The sequence below is a fragment of the Dichotomopilus funicola genome (genome assembly GCF_033296635.1).
Source record: "Dichotomopilus funicola strain CBS 141.50 unplaced genomic scaffold C8A04scaffold_39, whole genome shotgun sequence".
NCBI lineage: Eukaryota > Fungi > Ascomycota > Sordariomycetes > Sordariales > Chaetomiaceae > Dichotomopilus > Dichotomopilus funicola.
Window position 1 is genome coordinate 116,831 of NW_026944060.1, and position 18,847 is coordinate 135,677.

Consider the following 18,847-nt stretch of genomic DNA (forward strand, 5'->3'; position numbering starts at 1 on the left):
AAAGGGCCCAACTTTGATAGTATCACGAGCCCCATCAACCACAACGATGGTAGAAACAGACAACAGCTTCGGGCCTCGCGTTGGAATCTAATTACGTACGATGGATATCTCTCTATTAACAAGCCAACTAACCAACAAGGCCCAACAGATATTATTTTAGAAACTAATTGGACCGTTTGGCCTGATTACTCCTTCTTCTTCCCCTCTCCCACCTCCGCCCTCTCGCTCCTCCTTTTCCTCCACGCTTTGATCTCATTCAAAAGCCCCATGACCAATGGCACTGCCACCGGCCCCAAGAGCGGGAGATATACCGCGATCTTGTGCTCGTCAGGAAAATACAACTGCCCCACCATACTCTTCTCGAAAAACGCCCTTTCTGCCTCCGCCTCCGCAATGCGTGCGTGCGCAAGCCCTTCTAGCCCGCCCAGCGTATCACATGCGAGACGTAAATGGTGCATTGTTTTCGAGACGCCTTCGGCAACACGGCTCGGAATGGAAATGGACGGGAGGGCGAGAGCCAAGCGGGCGAGGGATCCGAGCGTGGAGGAGGCACGCAGGAGAAGGTCGGCGGAACGGATGCGCGAGAGTGTGGACAAGCGCAGTGGGAGAGAGCCCGATTGCGGTGTGCCAGTTAGAGACAGAAGATGGGAGGTGAAGGTGAGGAGGGGTTGCTTGAGAGCCTCGGCCGAGAGGTGAGTTGTGTCATGAGATAGGGGTAGGAGGTAAATAGTGCCCCATTGCGGGATCAGCCAGGAGTGGGAGGCGGCGGCCGGTGACCCAGTGTCACCGTCAATGGGGTCTTGGGATGATGTGGCGATTGTTTGGTTACCGATGAAAACGATGAAGTTGACAGTTGGGGCACCTCCGATAGAAGGCGAAAGCGGCCACTCCGCGGCGTTGATGAAAGATGAGAGATCCTCTTTGTTCAGCACTTGGTTCTGGACCCCCGGTGTGGCATACAGCTGGACTTGTGTGTCAATGGTAAAGTTGTGGATGGGAGACAACACATCGAGCACCGGTTTCATGTACGCTCCGATCGCTCCGTCAATGTCCCAGTCGCTCGGCAGCGGTCCGCTGGTGAACAACGAAAAGGTCAAGTGGTATGTAGGCGCATATTTCAGCGAGCGGGTCGTCCGCTTCGCAAGCGAGTCGGATACATCGGATGAGAGCCCTTGAGCGCGGTGATCAGGCGGGATCGAATTGGTCGATAGTAGGTATGAAATCGTGGCCTGCTCTTCAGCAAACGTCGCTCGAAGTTGGCCGGCTACGTATGTGGCGAGGGCAGAAGACGACGAGGTAGGAGACGGGATGGCGTTCGGTGGGTACGTGATATCGAGGATCGGCTGATGCGGGTCGAACTTGGTCGTGGTTGTGTCGCCGGGCACGAGCCGGAGCGTCAGCACGCTCTCAGACCCTGCATGTTCGGTGGTGGATGGCGGTGCGAGCTGTAACCGAAGGTGGTGGCCCGAGAAATCATTGAGGTCGTCGAGAGCGTGTTGGGTGAGTCGGAGGAGGTTCTGGGCTTCTTGCTCTTGAAGCGCGTTCGCTTGGATCGAGATGCGGAGCGGGAAAACGGGACGGCATGCCTAGAACCGGAGTCAGCAGCTTCGCTCCGCCAGATGCCGCTCAAGGGTATGCAAAAACAACTGGATCGAACGCACCTTTCCATCAGACCAATCGAGCATCTCCTGTAAAGGCAAATCAGCCCGATAAATTGTTGTGGTTTTCCACCATATCGGCAAGCCAAGACAGAGCACGATCAGCCAGAACGAGAGGATGATGTGGCTTCGTCGGCGGACGTCGGACGGCTTCTCGGGCGGCGCCAGCTTTTTGGCCCCGGCTTCAGACTGTGTTGCCATTCCACCGTCGCCATTGCTACTGGAGTTGGACACTACTCCGGAGCCTGGTTCTGCGCCGGCGACGGGCCCATTGGAGGTCACCGCGCCGTCATCGGGCGGTAGTTGAATCGACATGGCGCACAGCGGGTTGCCTATCCATTCGAGAATCGACCGCGCGCTGGACACGCTTCGTCCGCCGTTGGTTTCGCTGCGGGAACAACTGCCCCTGTTGCGTGCCCCTGCCACCCCCTTGTCGAAATCGACTGGCGGACCGCTAGTTTCTGCCTCAATAGGATTAGTGCTGCACGTGGCGATAAGACGAAAGTCCCTGATAACACTTCTGTCGTCTTGCTCGCAAGCTTTGCTTGAATCATAGGAACTGCCCCGAGCTTCATCAAGTCACAGCGACCCTGGTTCACATGGTGACCGAGACCAACTCAACCCGCTGACTCGTCCCGAGGCACAGGAACCAACCCCGGAGCCCCATCTCCGTTTCAACGCCCGCACCTACCCTAAAGTTTAGGCCGTTTCGACTTGATTCGGTTTTTTGCCAACAGAGCGGCAGATGCTGCGTTGGACAATGGAACAAGCACTCAAGTTGAACTGAAGGAGCCATTCGAGAAGGCTCGGGGTAGAGCTGTCACTCATGAGTTATACCCTTAAACCGGCCTCAAAATAGTTAACTTTTGAGTTCATTTCGCTTTAACAAACATGACGCCACATGCCTCCGACCTGAGAGTGTTGCGGTGGATCGATCGTCTCCACGCGCCCCGCAAAGGATGGTCAGTCCCCCAGTTTCTTCACACTGCCGTGCCTTTTCCGCGTTGCCGCTTTCCAACGATTCCAAACGCTCCAAGCGGGATCGTGGAGTGGGCGATGCGTTGTTGTCTTGGCATTCCTTTGTCTGCCCCCCATGCTTCCCTGCATGCAGCAGAGGCAACGAGCCGAGGCACGTCCCATGAGACTGACTGCGCAACCTATGTCCGCATCACTTCGACCGCAGCCGTCCAGCAGACGCTGATTTCATCCCGATGAGGCGAACGGATGCAATGGCGTGGAAAACGGCCCCGTGAGGTAATGGTTTGGTAGCGTTTTTAAGCACCCGGTACCTAGGTTGGTTGTGACTTTCATGATTCGGACTCTGAAGGTAAAGCGTTCTCGGTTGTGCATATGATCCCTGTCCATTGATGTTTTCCTTTCGCGGGGCTCGCCCGAAACCCGGGATAGGTTCAGATAAATCCGTCTACCGCGGCCGAGATTGGGTCACAAGCCGAGGGCGTTTGCCAACTTCAATCCCCGGGATCCTCGCCGACGCCTCCGATCCCAGAGGCTCCCTTTCCCTTTTTCTAGCTTCTTTCTTTGATTGATACCCAGAGTCCGTAAACCCATAGGTCGGTTCGGGCCCTGCTCTGTTTTATTCTTTTGTTTAGATATTGTTCTTTCATGGTTATCAGAGCGTCCAAGGTCCTCTGAGCTCGTAAATTCATCGATAATGACTTCCCGTGAGTTTTACAACCCAAGAGATCCACGGCGGTTTTAATTCTACCGGCCCACCAGACAGCAGTCCAATTAACACGATAACATCTCAGTACCTTTGCCTCTCCCCGTCGCTGTTCCAGCTGCGGCTGCGCTGGCCGCCTACGCCAACGCCAAATACCTGCTTTCATACGATTGGGATCTCGTGAGCTCGGTCGCCCCGGCTCTGGTTCAAAAGGCTTGGTGGATGAGACGTGGGCGCATCAACTTCTTTTACCGCCTTGAGGACCTCGCCACCGCCAAATCCTCCGCCAACCGCGCCTTTCTGCGCTTCGAGGACAGAGTTCACACCTACGCCCAGGCTTATGACACGGTACTTCGCTATGCAACATGGCTGAAGGAGCGGCGCGGTGTCAAGAAGGGTGAATTGGTTGCCCTGGACTTCCAAAACACCGATACCTTCATCTTTCTTATTTTCGCCCTCTGGTCGCTTGGCGCTGTGCCCGCTCTGATCAACTATAACTTGACGGGCAAACCGCTGGCGCACTGCGTGAAGAAAGCAACCACCCGCCTGGTGCTGATCGACCCCACTGTCGCTGATAACGTCGGGGAGGATGTTCGATCGGAGTTAAGCGATGTGACATTTGAGGTTGTCACGCCGGAGCTAGAGGTTCAGATGCTGTCGCACGACGCGACCCGGCCGCCGGATGAGTTCCGTAGCGATGCTGTGGGAACCACCATGGGTCTCCTGATTTACACGAGCGGCACCACAGGGCTTCCTAAGGCGGCCATTGTGTCTTGGGACAAAATTGCGGTGGTAGGCGGGTTTACGTCTCGCTGGGCGGGGACGAAGAAGAGTGACGTTTTCTACACAGTGAGTATCACCGCCCAGTCGCCGTGAACTGGTGGGCGGAACTAACTCACTTTCTTCTAGGCCATGCCGCTTTATCACAGTACCGCCATGCTACTCGGATTCTCCAACACGCTCTCTGCCGGTGCCACCTTCGCGATGAGCCGGAAGTTCTCGACAAGCGGATTCTGGGATGACGTGCGGAAGCATAACGCCAACATCATCCAGTACGTCGGCGAGACGTGCCGTTACCTGCTTTCGGCACCTGCCCGCATCGACCCCGCGACGGGCGAGAACCTCGACCGCAAGCACAACGTCCGCATTGCCTTTGGGAACGGTCTACGCCCAGACGTGTGGAACAAGTTCAAGGAACGCTTCGGCATTGAGACCATCGCCGAGTTCTACGGTGCCACGGAGGGCAGTTTTGCCACCTGGAACATCAGCCGCAACGACTTCAGCATGGGGGCCGTCGGCCGCGCTGGATCGATCTACAACCTCGCCGTCGGCCGCTCGATCGCGATCGCCGAGGTCGACCACGAGACGGAGCTCCCGTACCGCGACCCGAAGACTGGCCTCTGCCGCCGTGTCGCCCGCGGCGAGCCCGGCGAACTACTATTTACCCTTCCGGCCGAGGATGTCGAGTCGCGGTTCCAGGGGTACTACGGCGACAAGGAGGCCACGGGCAAGAAGATCATGCGCGATGTGTTCAGCAAGGGCGACGCATGGTTCCGCACGGGCGATATCGTGCGGTGGGATTCAGAAAACCGCGTTTACTTTAACGACCGCATCGGCGACACCTTCCGCTGGAAGAGCGAGAACGTGTCCACTGCCGAGGTGGCTCAGGTTGTTGGCTTGCACCCGAGCGTCCTGGAGTCCAACGTGTACGGCGTCGAGCTGCCGCGCCACGAGGGCCGCGCGGGGTGTGCCGCCGTCTTGTTCCGCCCCGCTGCATTGGTTGGTGGTGCTGAGGGCGCACCGCCGAGCGAGGAGACCTTGAAGACGCTGGCGAAGCATGTGCGCAAGGGTCTGCCTAAGTATGCGCTGCCATTGTTCCTACGGGTCGTGCATGGCGGCAGCTTGCAGACCACGGGAACGAACAAGCAGCAGAAGACGAGCCTGCGTAGTGAAGGCGTGGAGCCCGGCAAGACTGGGCTGGATGAGGTGTACTGGCTAAAGGGCGATTCCTATGTTAGGTTTACGACCGAGGACTGGGGAGCGCTACAGGGCGGGAAGGTCAAGCTCTAAATTGACGGCGTCTACTGTTTTCTCTGCCTTTCTTTCTCTCCCGCAATTTGTTTCCCTCCTCTTGCCAGCCCACATCTCACACTTGGCATTTACATTTCGGTCTTTGGCTTTTAGCTTGTTGAGACCGGAAACAATACCTGATACCATAGGATAAACTGTATGATAGGAAGCAGTGATATCTGTACCTCTATTCGGAGGGGTTCGACCCTGGCAATTTTGTTGGGCTCTGATGTTAGCCCGATGCGAAAGATGCCGTAGTCCCCAAGCTCGTACCCGATGTGTTTTTGTCCGGTTCCCACCCCTTTTCGGAAATAAAGGTGAGGTTTGTTCAGTTGCCAATTCGATGAAACATCCACCATCAAGGTTCTCATTGAGTTTCTGACAAACGCCGATACAGTATCGGGGGACCTGAATATAGCAATGGAGAAGGAAACCGGGGAGGTGACTTGGTAGGTACGTACCAAAGTGCAGAGCGGCTGTCGGCCCGATACCCTTCCATCGTCGGAGAAGTCAAAACGCAGGGAGAAACCGCCCAACCAAAGAGAGACATATCATCACCAATACAAAACAAAATCACATCAAACACTTGCAAGCTGCAACCGACCCCCGCAAACCCCCACTAGGCGCTCGCCCAAGTTGCGACAGCGCGTGCTCAATGACATGATGGACCCGAACCAATAGGGCACGTCATGGATCGCGCAATGCAGCGCCAGTCCCAATCAGGCCACTGAGGGGCACAAATGCCCCACGTTGAGCTGATGGAGGGGTTGAGCTGCCCCGCGTCGTCGCCTAGGAAGCCAAAAGGGAGCGTCACCAGCCGCACTTGTTTGGGCTCAAGACAACGGCGAGGTCGGAGACTCGGTTCAGCACGTCCAGGCACGTTCTGCAGAAACTGGAGGATGGAGCTGGTGGGGGAGGTCCCGATGAGGCAAAGGGGTACATGTCGGTTTATTAATGCACTACGATTGAATCTCTTAGGGGGGCCGGCCCGTGGGGACAGATCGGCCAGGAATTGAGCTCTTAAATCTTCTCGCTGCCCCTCTTCGGCTCGGACGCGCTCCCCTCATTTTTTTCATCTCAGGCTCGCAGTTTTGCTTAGATATTTCCAACTACTACGTGGTGATACCAATTATTACAGGTTTTACACCTTAGCAACATCGACACAATGGCCACTGAGCGCAGCGCCCCGTATGTACAACTCACCCAGCCATGACCGGTCGTGTCTTGCTCAAGGAATTGGATGCGCGCTCAATGCGCGGTTTCTTACCCAAGCATACTCCACGGTTACGGGAACCAGCTTGTCTTGCTCACCGTTGCTAACATGCCTCGCAGCCTCCGTCTAGGCACCATTGCCCCCAACTTCCAGGCCGAGACCACCAAGGGCCCCATCGACTTCCATGAGTTCATTGGCGACAACTGGGTCATCCTTTTCTCCCACCCCGAGGACTACACCCCTGTGTGCACCACCGAGCTCGGCGAGATGGCCCGTCTCGAGCCCGAGTTCTCCAAGCGCGGCGTGAAGCTCATCGGTCTCTCCGCCAACACCCTCGGCAGCCACGAGGGCTGGATCAAGGACATCAACGACGTCACTGGCTCGCTCGTTGGCTTCCCCATCTTGGCCGACAAGGAGCGCAAGATTGCTCTCCTCTATGACATGTGAGTTTCTTGCCTCGTGTGTGTGGCGTTTCGTGCGAATGCATCAATGACCCCCGATCAGACTGCTGACGACGTCCGGACTGTAGGATCGACCACCAAGACGCCACCAACGTGGACGAGAAGGGAATTGCCTTCACTATCCGTTCCGTCTTCGTGATCGACCCCAAGAAGACCATCCGCACCATCCTGTCGTACCCGGCTTCGACCGGCCGCAACAGCGCCGAGATCCTGCGCATCGTTGACTCGCTCCAGACCGGTGACAAGCACAAGGTCACCACCCCGATCAACTGGGTCCCCGGTGACGACGTTATCGTCCACCCCAGCATCAAGGGCGATGATGCCACCAAGCTGTTCCCCAACCTTCGCGCCGTCAAGCCGTACCTGCGCTTCACCCCGCTGCCCCAGGACGCTTAAGTGCCGAGCGATTGAAAGGAAATGAAAGGAACAAAAAAGGAGGAGTGACGAGATACCCCAGGCTGAAAGACACGGGACGGGGGGTTGTACGCTGTGAGGGTAGGAGGCTTTCTGTAGGTTGGATATAGCCGTACGGATTGCTTGCTATCTGGTACCATAGTGTCGTCCGGACCTGTTTCTTCGGCATGTTGCTGAGTTAGCAACCCAAAACCAAAAACCAAATATAATCGACGATCTTCTCCCAAATGCGATGGTGTTCTTTTTAACCCTGAACCCCGGTACTTCCCACGTGGCTCAGCTAACGGCGTCGCTTGTGGTTGGTTTTCTTAAAATGCTGGATCCGGTGAAGCCTTGAAACAATGCTCCAATTTGGTTGCGACCGCGTCTCTCCTTTCGGCGTTCTGTGTAACAGAGAAACACGAACCTTGATGACAATTTGACGAAACAAAATACCCAGCTCCTGTTTGGGCTCGAGGGAAGTTGCCTGCCGCCAACATGTTTCCCCTCGAGTCAGGGCCTCTCGGCCCAATAACCGCTGTGATCCGTGCTCCATCCTGCCCCACATTCGACAGGGACCGACCCAAAAGAGCAGCGCTTCTCTGATCTTCGAATGCCCTGTGGAGCGGGAAAGCCTCGTGCGGTCCTGGCTGCCCAGCGTGGTTCCCTCGTGGCAGCTTCGACCCCTTTTTCAAAGCGCCGCAACATCGCATTGTAACTATCGCATCGCGTTTATTCACTGTTTGCGTGCAGTCCGCCGCTCGACCCCCTCTTTCAACTCTTCTCCGCGCGCCCGCTGTCGCACTCACGGCACGGAGACTTTCTGGGTCCCGGTTTTTGACGCCTGAGAGCCTTCTGCATCCTTCTATCGGCAGGGTCATTTCTTTTTCTTGAGCGACCCCCCGCGGACCCATCTTCCCGCCTCCTCAACCCACTCCTCACAAGATTCGTCCGTGCGGTGCACGATCACTCCCTTTTTGCCCTTCGTTTTCGAGCCCGGCAGTGTGGTTTTTTGGATCGCGGTTGCTCAGAGGTTTCAAGGTTCTAGGGTGTACTGCGTAGTTAACTGCCGTGTGGCATCAGTCAGGTACGGACGGACACCTTCATCAATCTCTATCCCCTTTTCTCCTCCCGCTTTCGCTATGGTCACGCACGCACGACTCCCTTCCTTGGTTGCTGTGAGATTACCTGTGGGTGAGGGAGGAATCCCGAACAGAAACCCCAGCCTTCGCTTCGCTACCATGGTTCTTTTGATGAACTTCCCTGCCGCTTTCCTTGGTGATCGCTTGCTGGGCCCCATATAACGAAGATCCCTGGCGATGGTGGATGTTGCCACGACTCCAGACGAAACTTGCGCTTGGCCGGTGTGCGCACCCCGAGGGAAGAACCGCGATCAAGGAACTCCCGGCGCGTGCTTGGTCCCCCGGTCCCTGATTCTGTCATTCCGCTGGGTTCATCACCAACTGCGAAGCCCTGGGCTGTCGAGCCGTGGACTGTGCACTGGAAAGCGGACCCCTTGAGAGTCTCTTTTGGGGGGGTTCTTTGCTTCCCCCCTTCCTCTTTTTGTTGTTTGTTCATTCTTCAAGTTGGCTTCATATTCCTAAGGCACTCAATGGGTTGGGGATTTTCTCTTCGCCTTGACCCCCTCCTCTAGTGCCCCCCCTAGGACGAACCCAATTCTTCTATCACATTTTTTTCTCTCTTTTTTTAAACTAGGGACTTGGCTGTATCGAAGATGGCGGACTCTGGACTAACTCCCGAAGAGCTAGGCACACAGCCGAGCGACCCCCCAAACGAAGACGTCGTCCAGCAGCATACAGACTCGGGGCCCGAAGAACGACCACCTGCCAAAAAGCCTGCGGACATCATAACTTCGGCTTTTCGCGGAATTAAGAGAATCGCGCCTAAGCCGTCCAAACTCTCCCTGCGCCGGCCGTCAGAGCCAAACTCCCCTGTGGTCGACCAGCCCGCAAGTTCTGCGCCATTGTTTCCTGAAAATACACGTCCTTCGGTGCCGCAACATGCGCGGAGTATAAGTTTGCAGGATAGTCTCGCAAAACCATTACCGCCTGAACCAGCTTCGCCGCAATCGTTTCCTTTAAGCCCTTCAACGCCCTTGGCGTCTGCACAGCCGTCGAGTTTAGACACCATCCCTGACGACGACAACGACGACGACGACGACGACTTGGAAGAGGAGGAGGATATTTGGTTTGACATGATGGACTCATCGTCGGGAGCAGATATGGCGGGTTCGTTCTATGCCCGAACGCAGGGCAGCCACGGCCAGGACGTGAGTGTGAACGGAAGCCAAAGCAGCCTCGCGAGCTCATCCCAACACGACGGGCGAGAGAACGACAATTTGACCCCGAAAAGCACCGGCACACTCTCAGCCGGGCCGTCGCCCAATATTGGCCAGTCGCGGCCCCAGACCGGGAATGCCGCTGTGGGAACTGCGACGCCGTCAGCACATCTCTCTGGGCTGATGTGCAATGTACACAGGACAACGGGGAAGGAGCCGCACCCATTAGTAGGAGCCACGACGACCATATTGGGAGACAAGCTGTATGTCTTTGGTGGCAGGATATTGTCTAGAAGCCGGCCTGCACCCTTGACGGCCGACCTGTACGAGCTGGACCTAATTCGCCGGCATTGGACGAAATTAGAGACTGGAGGCGACATTCCACCTCCACGGTATTTCCACTCCATGTGCGCGCTCGGTGATACGAAGATGGTCTGTTATGGCGGCATGTCACCCGCTACAAACCAGAAGAACATCCCACAAGACCAGCAGCCGGAAGTCACAGTCATGTCGGACATCTACATTTACGACGTCCCGACGAAGAAGTGGACCTTTGTCCCGACGCAGGACGCTCCACAGGGCCGCTATGCGCATTGCGCATGTATCCTCCCGTCCTCGGCCGCCTTCGCGTCGCATAGAGCACCACTTTCCGCGCTGCAGCATAACCCCTCTACCGGCAACCCTAACGAGGGCCGGATTGGAATCAACATCGACGGCTCTGGCGGCGCAGAGATGATCGTGGTTGGCGGCCAAGACGCGTCTAACCACTACATTGAGCAGATCAGCGTGTTCAACCTGAGGAGCTTGAAATGGGTCTCTACTCAACCCTTGGGCAAGAGCTGCGGCGCGTACCGCAGTGTTGTCGCGCCTCTCCCCCCTTCGGTTACTGCTAAGCTCGGTAAATCGTTTCCCGGGGGTGGGCGACAGGATGTAGGGGGCATTAGCCAGGAGGCGAGGGAACCCGGGTCCAGCATGCTCATCTACAGCAACTATAATTTCTTAGATGTCAAGCTGGAGCTGCAAATTCGGACTCCCGACGGTCACCTCAGCGAGCGGACGATGAGCGGCACTTACAGCCCGCCTGGGCTGCGGTTTCCCAACGGCGGCATCATCGACACCCACTTTGTCGTGAGCGGGACGTACCTCACTTCGTCGAAGCAAGAGTACGCCCTCTGGGCCTTGGACCTGCGGACGTTGACGTGGAGCCGCATCGATGCGGGCGGCGCCGTCTTCAGCCAGGGCAGCTGGAACCGCGGTGTGTTGTGGAACAGGCGGAATGCGTTCGTCGTGCTGGGCAACAGGAAGCGGAGCCTCGTAGATGACTATAATCATCGCAGGATCAACTTCAGCAACGTCTGCATCGTCGAGTTGGAAGCCTTTGGGTTCTACGACAACCCCCGGAAGACCGCGGCTATGAGCGGTTTCGTGAGCGCCAGCAGCCCTTACACAGGACCCGGGCTCAGCCTAGCTCGTAAGGCGGGCTCGACTGCTGGTGGCCGGTTCCACAGCCGGGCGGCCGAAGAGCTGGGCGAGAAGGCCCTCGCGCTGCGGGAGCTGGCGGACATGGACATCCTCTGCATTGGGGGCGAGCGGATCCCGATCAACTCGAGAATCGTCGCCCGGAGATGGGGCCCCTACTTTGTCCAGCTCTTACGGGAGGGTACAGCAACACAAGACGGCAGCGACGCGGCGACGCTCCGGTCCAACTCCATTTCGGCTCCCAGCAGCTCGATCAGGAGCTCCAACCTCACCATCACTCCGAGCAACATGAGCGGGAGCACATTGTACTCCACCGGCGGCTCAAGCGGCAGCAAGGCCGGAAGCACCAACACGCTAGCTGCCACACCCGTCGACCCCGCCGCAATCAACACAGCTCCTACACCACGCACCCTCCCCCCGAACAGCCGACCGCGCTGCTTATACCTCCCACACACCTACCTCACCATCCAAGCCCTCCTCCACTTCATCTACACCTCCAGCCTCCCCTCTCCATCCTCCCCCCTCTGCACCCCCCAAATCCTCTGCAGTCTCCTCCAAATCGCCCGCCCCTACCGCATCGACGGCCTCCTCGAAGCCGTCATCGAACGTCTCCACGGTCTTCTCGACAGCCGTAACGCGGCCGCCGTGTTCAACGCCACTGCCATGGCAGCCGGAGGCGGCCGCGGCATCGACGGCACCCTCAACCCCAACTTCTTCCCCTACACCGCCGGCCTGGGACTGGACGGCCTGGCCGGCGGCGGCGGTCCTGGCCTCTCTGACGCGACACAATCGCAAGATCCCCAACTACAACAACAGCAGCAGTCGTCTCCTTCCCAAGAACAACAACAACAACAACAACAACAAAACGGCGAAGGTAGCAGCAACGGCGGCAACGCCTCCTCCCCACCCTCCGAAGCAGGCGGTAGCAGCAGTACCAGTTCCCGCGGTCTCAAAATAACCACCTCCGTCCCCGGCGCACCGCCAAGCAGCGACGAGCTAAGCGCCACGGCCAGCGTCAGCGGGAGCGAGTGGAGCGCGTCAGAAGTGGGTGATAGCGAGCGGGGCGGTAGTGGACGGGAGATATGGGGTGGGGATTTGAGTAGTGTTATTGGATTGCAGAAGAGGGGGTTGAGGGGGTTGATGGAGGGGAGGAGGATGAGGGAGAGGACGGGGACGGCAGGTGCTGTCGGTGGTGGTGGGCCTGGGCTTGGGACGGCGCAGACTGGGGCAGTTGGTGGTGGTGGTGGTGCTGGGCAGTATGGACAGGGGAGGGTTGGGTTGGGGATTGCGGGGCCTTGAGGATAGGGATACACTGGTAGGAAAGGGGGTTCTTGGGATTGTTGGCGCTGGGGTAGTTGATGTTTGCGTTGGTTGGGAATGGGTGGCTATACGGGTATGAAATGGGCTGGCTGTATGTTTATGATGCTCGTGAGATGATAAATGAAGGTGAGGGATGAGACGATGAATTGAGTCGGGTCGTTTCTTCCAACGTGTTCTCCAGGCTTAGCTAGCGTGGAGGGTGTATTTTTCAGATTTGTGTGGAATCGTGTAATTGCCCCATATGGATATGATGGTACAGTGTCTGTGGGTTGATTGATGGTCATAACGTCTGTTACCGGAAGTGCCGGGCCACTCGTATGTTATATTTTGTGACCCATGGTTGGCTGTGTTGTATCAAATTTCAACACCTTTGTCTCTTTATGTTTCAGGGGCTACTGTCAACATCACATTTCGGAAGCCGCCCTGGTTTCGCTGTCCATTTTTTCTCTTTTTGTTTATCGCATACGACCAACCCAACCTCCATTCGCGGGATATCCTTGAAGCCTCTCTGGGCCCTTACAATCTCCTTTCCGCCGTCCTTTTATCCCTAGAAACCACTTCTGCAGCTGTGCCCTTGACAGCCGATTTCCACCCCCAGCACATTACCTAAACCACTACGCCCTCGGGCCATCAAGCGGCCGTTGACGAATAAACAAAGCCAGCACAAACCCCGTGGCAGAAAAGATGAACGATACACCTGTTAATCATGGTTAGGTTAGCTGTCGACGACGGAGAAAGACAAGTATTGGGCTAATCAGAACGAACCGTGACTCCACCACAACCCGTCAACATAGGACGCTACAATCGCCTCGCGGACGCTGCCGGAGACGCGGTCGATGAAGTCGACGTCGGAGACGGTGCTTTCGATGATCTGGGTATGGACTGGTCAGTTCGATCTTCTCTCACACCAAACTGAACCATTATAGACAAGAGCAAAATAAAGAAAAGGGGTAAAGTGAAAACAACCCACCTTCCCAACCTCCTCACCCCCCAAGCCCAAACCCACCAACCTCCCCCTCAACCCCCTCCTCAACACACCCCGCATAACAGTATCCGACAACGGCAACCCAATGGTCAAGGCCACCGTCGTAGTCAGATACATAAACGAGATAGCAGGCGCCAGATGCGACGGGTGGGCAATCACAGCCTGCAGGGAGACGAAGACGGCCGACTGCGCGACGCCTGTGCCGAACCCGCCCGGGAAGATGTACAGGGATTCGAAGAGGTTGGTGTGCCCGTGCCAGCGGAGCATGAGGAGGAGGTAGCTGAGGGAGGAGAGGGTTGTGGCGAGGAGGATGAGGGGTTTGTAGCGGCCGGATCTAATCGCGGGTTGTTTTGTTAGACGCTTGTTTTGAGGTTGTGGTGGTTACATCTGGTGAAGGGGGGAATTACCTTTTGATGAGCACACCGGAAATGATGCCGCCTAAAGCATTGCCGACCACTGCGGGAACGAGGTGTGCGCCGGAGACGGTGTTGGATACGCGCGCGGTGATTTGGAAATAGAGTGGTACCGAGAACATGAGCTGGAAAAGGTCGTTAGCTTTCATCGTACCCCCCCATAAATGACTTGGTAGTAGGACATTCGGAATACATACCCCCAACTGGGCAGCCGTCTGACACCCGATGATGGCAAAAGAAAACACGGCGTCCCGGCGATGAAAGATCTCCAAAGGCAAAATGGGTTCAGCCTGACGCCTTTCGACAGCAATAAACAGAACCAAGAGTATAGCACTCGACGCAAACAGTGCATAAATCGCGGGGTGCGACCAGGGCAACTTGACACCTCCCAGCTCGATGGGCAAGAGCAGGGTTAGAATCACGAGGGCGAAGAGGATGGCGCCTTTGAAATCTACGCGCTGGAGTTTGCTCTTGTTGCTGGCTGCATTGTCTTGGGGCTCGGGCTCGGGCTCGGGCTCGGGCTGAGAAGACTCGGCGTTCTTGGGTGCGGTCGAGTTGGGCAGGGAGAATGAGACGAGGATGATGGCGAGGATGAGAGGGGGGACTTGGCCGTAGAAGGACCTGCGAATACATTCATGGCGGATCAATAAACCGGGGGAACCGGGTGGGTATCGCTTGGGAAGAGAAAAGAAAGACTCACCACCGCCAACCGACAACATCAACAAGCCATCCACCCAAGGGGCCACCAATGCTACGGCCAAACGTGGCAACGAGGTTAACATAGGCACGCCACTGAGCAACTTCCCTGATGGGAAGCAGGTCTACGTGTAACACCATGTTAGCGTACTCGTCGTCTCAACATCAAACCCACTACATAGTGATCTCTCATCTCACCTGTTATCAAGATAGAGACGAGCCCAGCCATTCCTGCGCCTCCAGCCCCCGAAATAACACGGCCGAGAATGACCTGCCACATGGTTTGTCCGGCTCCGCTGTCTTTGGTCAGCGGTTACCCCTTAATGTATCGGGGTGTAGCAATTGCAGCTTACACAATGGCACTAGTCAACTTGTCAGTATCGACGGTATTTCAATCTCCAAAAGGGGTACTGATCACTCACCATCCAATAACGAAGATAACATAGGCAATAAGCACCAATCGCTTCCGGCCGTAGATGTCACTGAGTTTGCCGTACTACATGTGCCACTCTATTATTAGCCATCGATTCCTTTCTTTCATACCTAACGAAGGTTAGTGGATCTCACCAAGGCCTGCGTAGCCGCTGCGGCGAGGGAAAAGCCGGTGATGAGCCAGCTCGAGTTCTCCAAGTCGTTGAACTCGGACGCGATGATGGGGTGGGTAGCCAACATGATCGAGCCATCCGCATGCGCCACGAAGATGCCTATTTTCTCTGTCGTTAGGATTCCTCACGTAAGAAGTTAAGAATATCAGAAGGGAAACTTACCGATGAGCAGTACCGAAATAATCTTGGCTACATGTCTCACTCGACCTGCTTCGTCTGCCTCATCGGCTGATGGCTCCTGGCTCTCTTCATCTCCCCCTGTTGTTGTAGGTTTTGGGACTGACCCATTGGTGCCATTCCCAGCAATATGTCCAGCCGCGGCTACTTCGACGGCTGAGACTGAAACATCGTGACCGTTGGTGTTGGCCGGCTTGCTAAGAAGGGGCGAGCGCTCAGAGGGCTCGGGGTCAAGCCCTGGGGGGTCGGAGTGTTGGACCATACTATGTTTTTGTAATTATGTTAAGCGGATGGGGAAATGAGGTAAGGGATAATTTGATATTCAAAGATTGTAAATCTTAGTGGAATGCGTCAATGAATGTGAGTGTTGTTGTTGAAGGCTGGTCATAACCCGTGTAAGTGAGACGGACACGTACCGGTGTAGATTGGCCCACGTGTTTAGGAAAACAACCCGGAAATTCGGCACCACCAAAAAACAATAAAAAAAGAGATCCCAAGATAAATATTGTCTTTTTCGTGACTTCAACACATTATCGGCACTTCAAACCCGCCGTCTTCTCCGAGAGTGGGGGCTTATCCCCGTGGTGGTGCTGCAAGAAATCCTGCAAGGCCCGGGCTCGAGCCGATCACGACATTTGTAAGTCGATTGTCGTGACCCCCTGAATCCGCAATCCGCAACCGCACCGCATTTCCCACGCATTTCCCACAAGCCCGCCCCCGCCCGCCAAACCCGAACAAGCACCCAACGCCCGCTCCGGCCGGCTAGCCGGCGGGGCCAATAAGTTTTCTTGGTGATAAGGACGGGAAGTGGGCGACTCCGGGAGGCCCCGACCGTTCGGTTTCGGATTGATCCAGGTACACACAACCGACCGTACAGACAACGGCCAGGACGGCGTGGGGGGGTTGGTTCGAGGAGGGGCCGAAAGAACGGTTGACCCGCGCGATGCAATTGTTGGAGATGATAACGCCATCGACGCCCACGTTCCTTCGTTTGATGTCGGAGGCGGGGTGCCGGCCGTGCGGACGGAGGTCGGGAACTCGTGGGGCCGTGGATGAGACCGTTGGAGAAGGTGTATGAAGTACATAACAACAGCCGAGACTGCTTGCGGGTTCCTGATTTTTTTTTTTTTTTTAATTATTTACTTTGTTGATGGGATTGACTTACACACACGGGTCTTGGTCGTCTAACTTGAGACTACCGGACAAGAGTTCCCTCGTCACCACACTTAAACAATTAGTCCACGATACTAGCCAATTGGTTAATTACCTTGTTCTGTCTCGGATATCTGGGATCCGCCATCATGCGTCTCTCCGGAGCGATTCTCGCGGCAGGGTTGGGCCTCCCAACTGCCCTAGCCGCTGGATCTCACGAGTACGAGGAACAACAACCTCTCGGCCTGGCCGACTCGTGGGGTCCCAACCCCGAGGGAAAACGGCCCAACATCGTGTTCATCCTGACCGACGACCAGGACCTGCACATGCAGTCGGTGGACTACCTGCCGCTGGTCAAGAAGAACCTGATCGATAAGGGGACCTTTTACAAGCGCCACTTTTGCACCACGGCCATCTGCTGTCCGTCGCGTGTGTCGTTGTGGACGGGCAAGCTGGCGCATAATACCAATGTCACGGATGTGAACCCGCCGTATGGTCAGTACCCTCTTATCTTGTTTCTGTTTCTCTTTCTATTTCTTAGCGCAGAGACGAAAGGGACAAGAACTAACACACCCCAGGCGGCTATCCCAAGTTCATCAGCCAAGGCCTCAACGACGCCTACCTCCCTCTCTGGCTCCAAGACGCCGGCTACAACACCTACTACACCGGCAAACTCTTCAACGCCCACACCACCGACAACTACCACTCCCCCTACCCCGCCGGCTGGAACGGCTCCGACTTCCTCCTCGACCCGTACACCTACATGTACCTCAACGCCAGCTTCCAACGCAACCGCGACCCCCCCGTCAGCTACCCCAACCAGCACTCCGTCGACGTCCTCGCCGAAAAGGCCCTCGGTTTCCTCGACGATGCCGTCGCCGCTGCAACTGCCTCATCATCATCCCCCAACGGCGACGGCAACCGCCCCTTCTTCCTCGGCATCGCACCCGTCGCTCCCCACAGCAACGTCGCCCTCTCCGCCACCCCCGGCGACATCCCCTCATCCCCAGACGACATCGACAGATTCGCCTCCTTCACCCCGCCCATCCCCGCCGCGCGCCATGCCCACCTCTTCCCCAACGTCACTGTCCCGCGCACACCGCACTTCAACCCATCCAACCCCTCCGGCGCGAACTGGGTTCGTCGCCTGCCACGCCAGGGCGCGGACAACGTCGAGTTTAACGATCATTTCTATCGGCAGCGGCTGCGGACGTTGCAGAGTGTGGATGAGTTGGTTGAGGCGGTGGTGGGGAGGTTGGAGGCGTTGGGGGTGCTGGAGAATACGTATGTGTTTTATACCACGGATAATGGGTACCATATTGGGCAGCATCGGTTGCAGCCTGGGAAGGAGTGTGGGTTTGAGGAGGATATTAATATTCCGTTGATTGTAAGGGGGCCGGGGGTGCCGCGGGGAGAAGTGGTGGAGGATGTGGTGACGGCGCATGTGGATTTGGCGCCGACTATTCTTGGGTTGGCGGGTGCAGGTGGTGTAGCGGATGAGGAGGAGGAGGTGAGGGAGAAGTACGGATTTGACGGGGAAGGGATCCCGTTGACCAAGGCGGAGTTGGAGGAGGCTGTGGATAATCGGCATGAGCATGTTACGGTGGAGTTTTGGGGGTTTGCGGCGTCGGAGGGAAGGCTGTTTGGGCCGGATCAGCAGCGGTTGACGTTGAATAATACGTACAAGGCGCTGCGGGTGATTGGGGGGGAGTATAACTTTTATTACTCGGTTTGGTGCAACAACGAGCACGAGTTGTATGACTTGACGGTATGTTTCTGAGCCCCTGAACTTTAACCTCCTGAACTCTCGAGTTCCGACTCTCTACACAAGAAAAGACACATAGAGCTAACAAACCTAGTCCGACCGCTACGAACTCAACAACCTCCTGCACACCCCCTCCTCCCAACCCACCACACTCCTCGGCGTACCCTTCGCCAAAGTCGTCGCCCGCCTCGACGCCCTGCTCTTCGTGCTCAAGTCATGCCGGGGCCAGACCTGCGTGCGGCCCTGGCACGCCCTGCACCCGGCCGGCAACGTGCGCAATCTGCGCGACGCCCTGAGCAGCCGGTTTGATGTGTTTTATGAGCAGCAGCAGAAGAAGGTGAGTTATAACCGCTGTGAGTTGGGGTATATAGTTGATGCCGAGGGGCCGCAGTTTGAGAGTGAGGGGCTGGTGTATCGTCAGGGGGCGAGTTGGAGTGAGTGGGTGTAGGTATTCAAGGGGTATTATTGGATATAGTTTGG

General features: G+C 56.5%; 6 protein-coding genes across 6 annotated transcripts; 4 read left to right on the forward strand and 2 right to left on the reverse strand.

Moving 5' to 3' along the window:
- Positions 1-185: 185 nt before the first annotated feature.
- Positions 186-1,973, reverse strand: C8A04DRAFT_12852 (phosphatidylinositol-glycan biosynthesis class S protein; the record flags this gene model as incomplete). Its single annotated transcript, XM_062777486.1, has 3 exons — positions 186-1,586; positions 1,662-1,840; positions 1,880-1,973. 3 exons carry the CDS (start codon positions 1,971-1,973, stop codon positions 186-188), a joined length of 1,674 nt encoding a protein of 557 aa, XP_062636251.1.
- Positions 1,974-3,330: 1,357 nt separating this feature from the next.
- Positions 3,331-5,409, forward strand: C8A04DRAFT_29458 (uncharacterized protein; the record flags this gene model as incomplete). Its single annotated transcript, XM_062781015.1, has 3 exons — positions 3,331-3,340; positions 3,428-4,188; positions 4,249-5,409. The coding sequence occupies 3 exons, from the start codon at positions 3,331-3,333 to the stop codon at positions 5,407-5,409; spliced, it is 1,932 nt and encodes a 643-aa protein (XP_062636252.1).
- A 1,165-nt stretch (positions 5,410-6,574) lies between these two features.
- Positions 6,575-7,479, forward strand: C8A04DRAFT_29459 (thioredoxin-like protein; the record flags this gene model as incomplete). The annotated part of the gene is made up of 3 exons (XM_062781016.1): positions 6,575-6,597; positions 6,742-7,065; positions 7,152-7,479. 3 exons carry the CDS (start codon positions 6,575-6,577, stop codon positions 7,477-7,479), a joined length of 675 nt encoding a protein of 224 aa, XP_062636253.1.
- Positions 7,480-9,211: 1,732 nt separating this feature from the next.
- C8A04DRAFT_12811 (uncharacterized protein) lies at positions 9,212-12,553 on the forward strand (the record flags this gene model as incomplete). The annotated part of the gene is made up of 2 exons (XM_062777471.1): positions 9,212-12,017; positions 12,129-12,553. 2 exons carry the CDS (start codon positions 9,212-9,214, stop codon positions 12,551-12,553), a joined length of 3,231 nt encoding a protein of 1,076 aa, XP_062636254.1.
- A 635-nt stretch (positions 12,554-13,188) lies between these two features.
- C8A04DRAFT_29461 (major facilitator superfamily domain-containing protein) lies at positions 13,189-15,712 on the reverse strand (the record flags this gene model as incomplete). Its single annotated transcript, XM_062781017.1, has 11 exons — positions 13,189-13,271; positions 13,340-13,445; positions 13,545-13,893; positions 13,967-14,097; positions 14,170-14,593; positions 14,673-14,793; positions 14,867-14,964; positions 15,022-15,030; positions 15,091-15,164; positions 15,236-15,372; positions 15,436-15,712. The coding sequence occupies 11 exons, from the start codon at positions 15,710-15,712 to the stop codon at positions 13,189-13,191; spliced, it is 1,809 nt and encodes a 602-aa protein (XP_062636255.1).
- Positions 15,713-16,751: 1,039 nt separating this feature from the next.
- On the forward strand, positions 16,752-18,815 carry C8A04DRAFT_12867 (alkaline-phosphatase-like protein; the record flags this gene model as incomplete). Its single annotated transcript, XM_062777493.1, has 3 exons — positions 16,752-17,097; positions 17,181-18,370; positions 18,462-18,815. 3 exons carry the CDS (start codon positions 16,752-16,754, stop codon positions 18,813-18,815), a joined length of 1,890 nt encoding a protein of 629 aa, XP_062636256.1.
- Between the last annotated feature and the right edge of the window lie 32 nt (positions 18,816-18,847).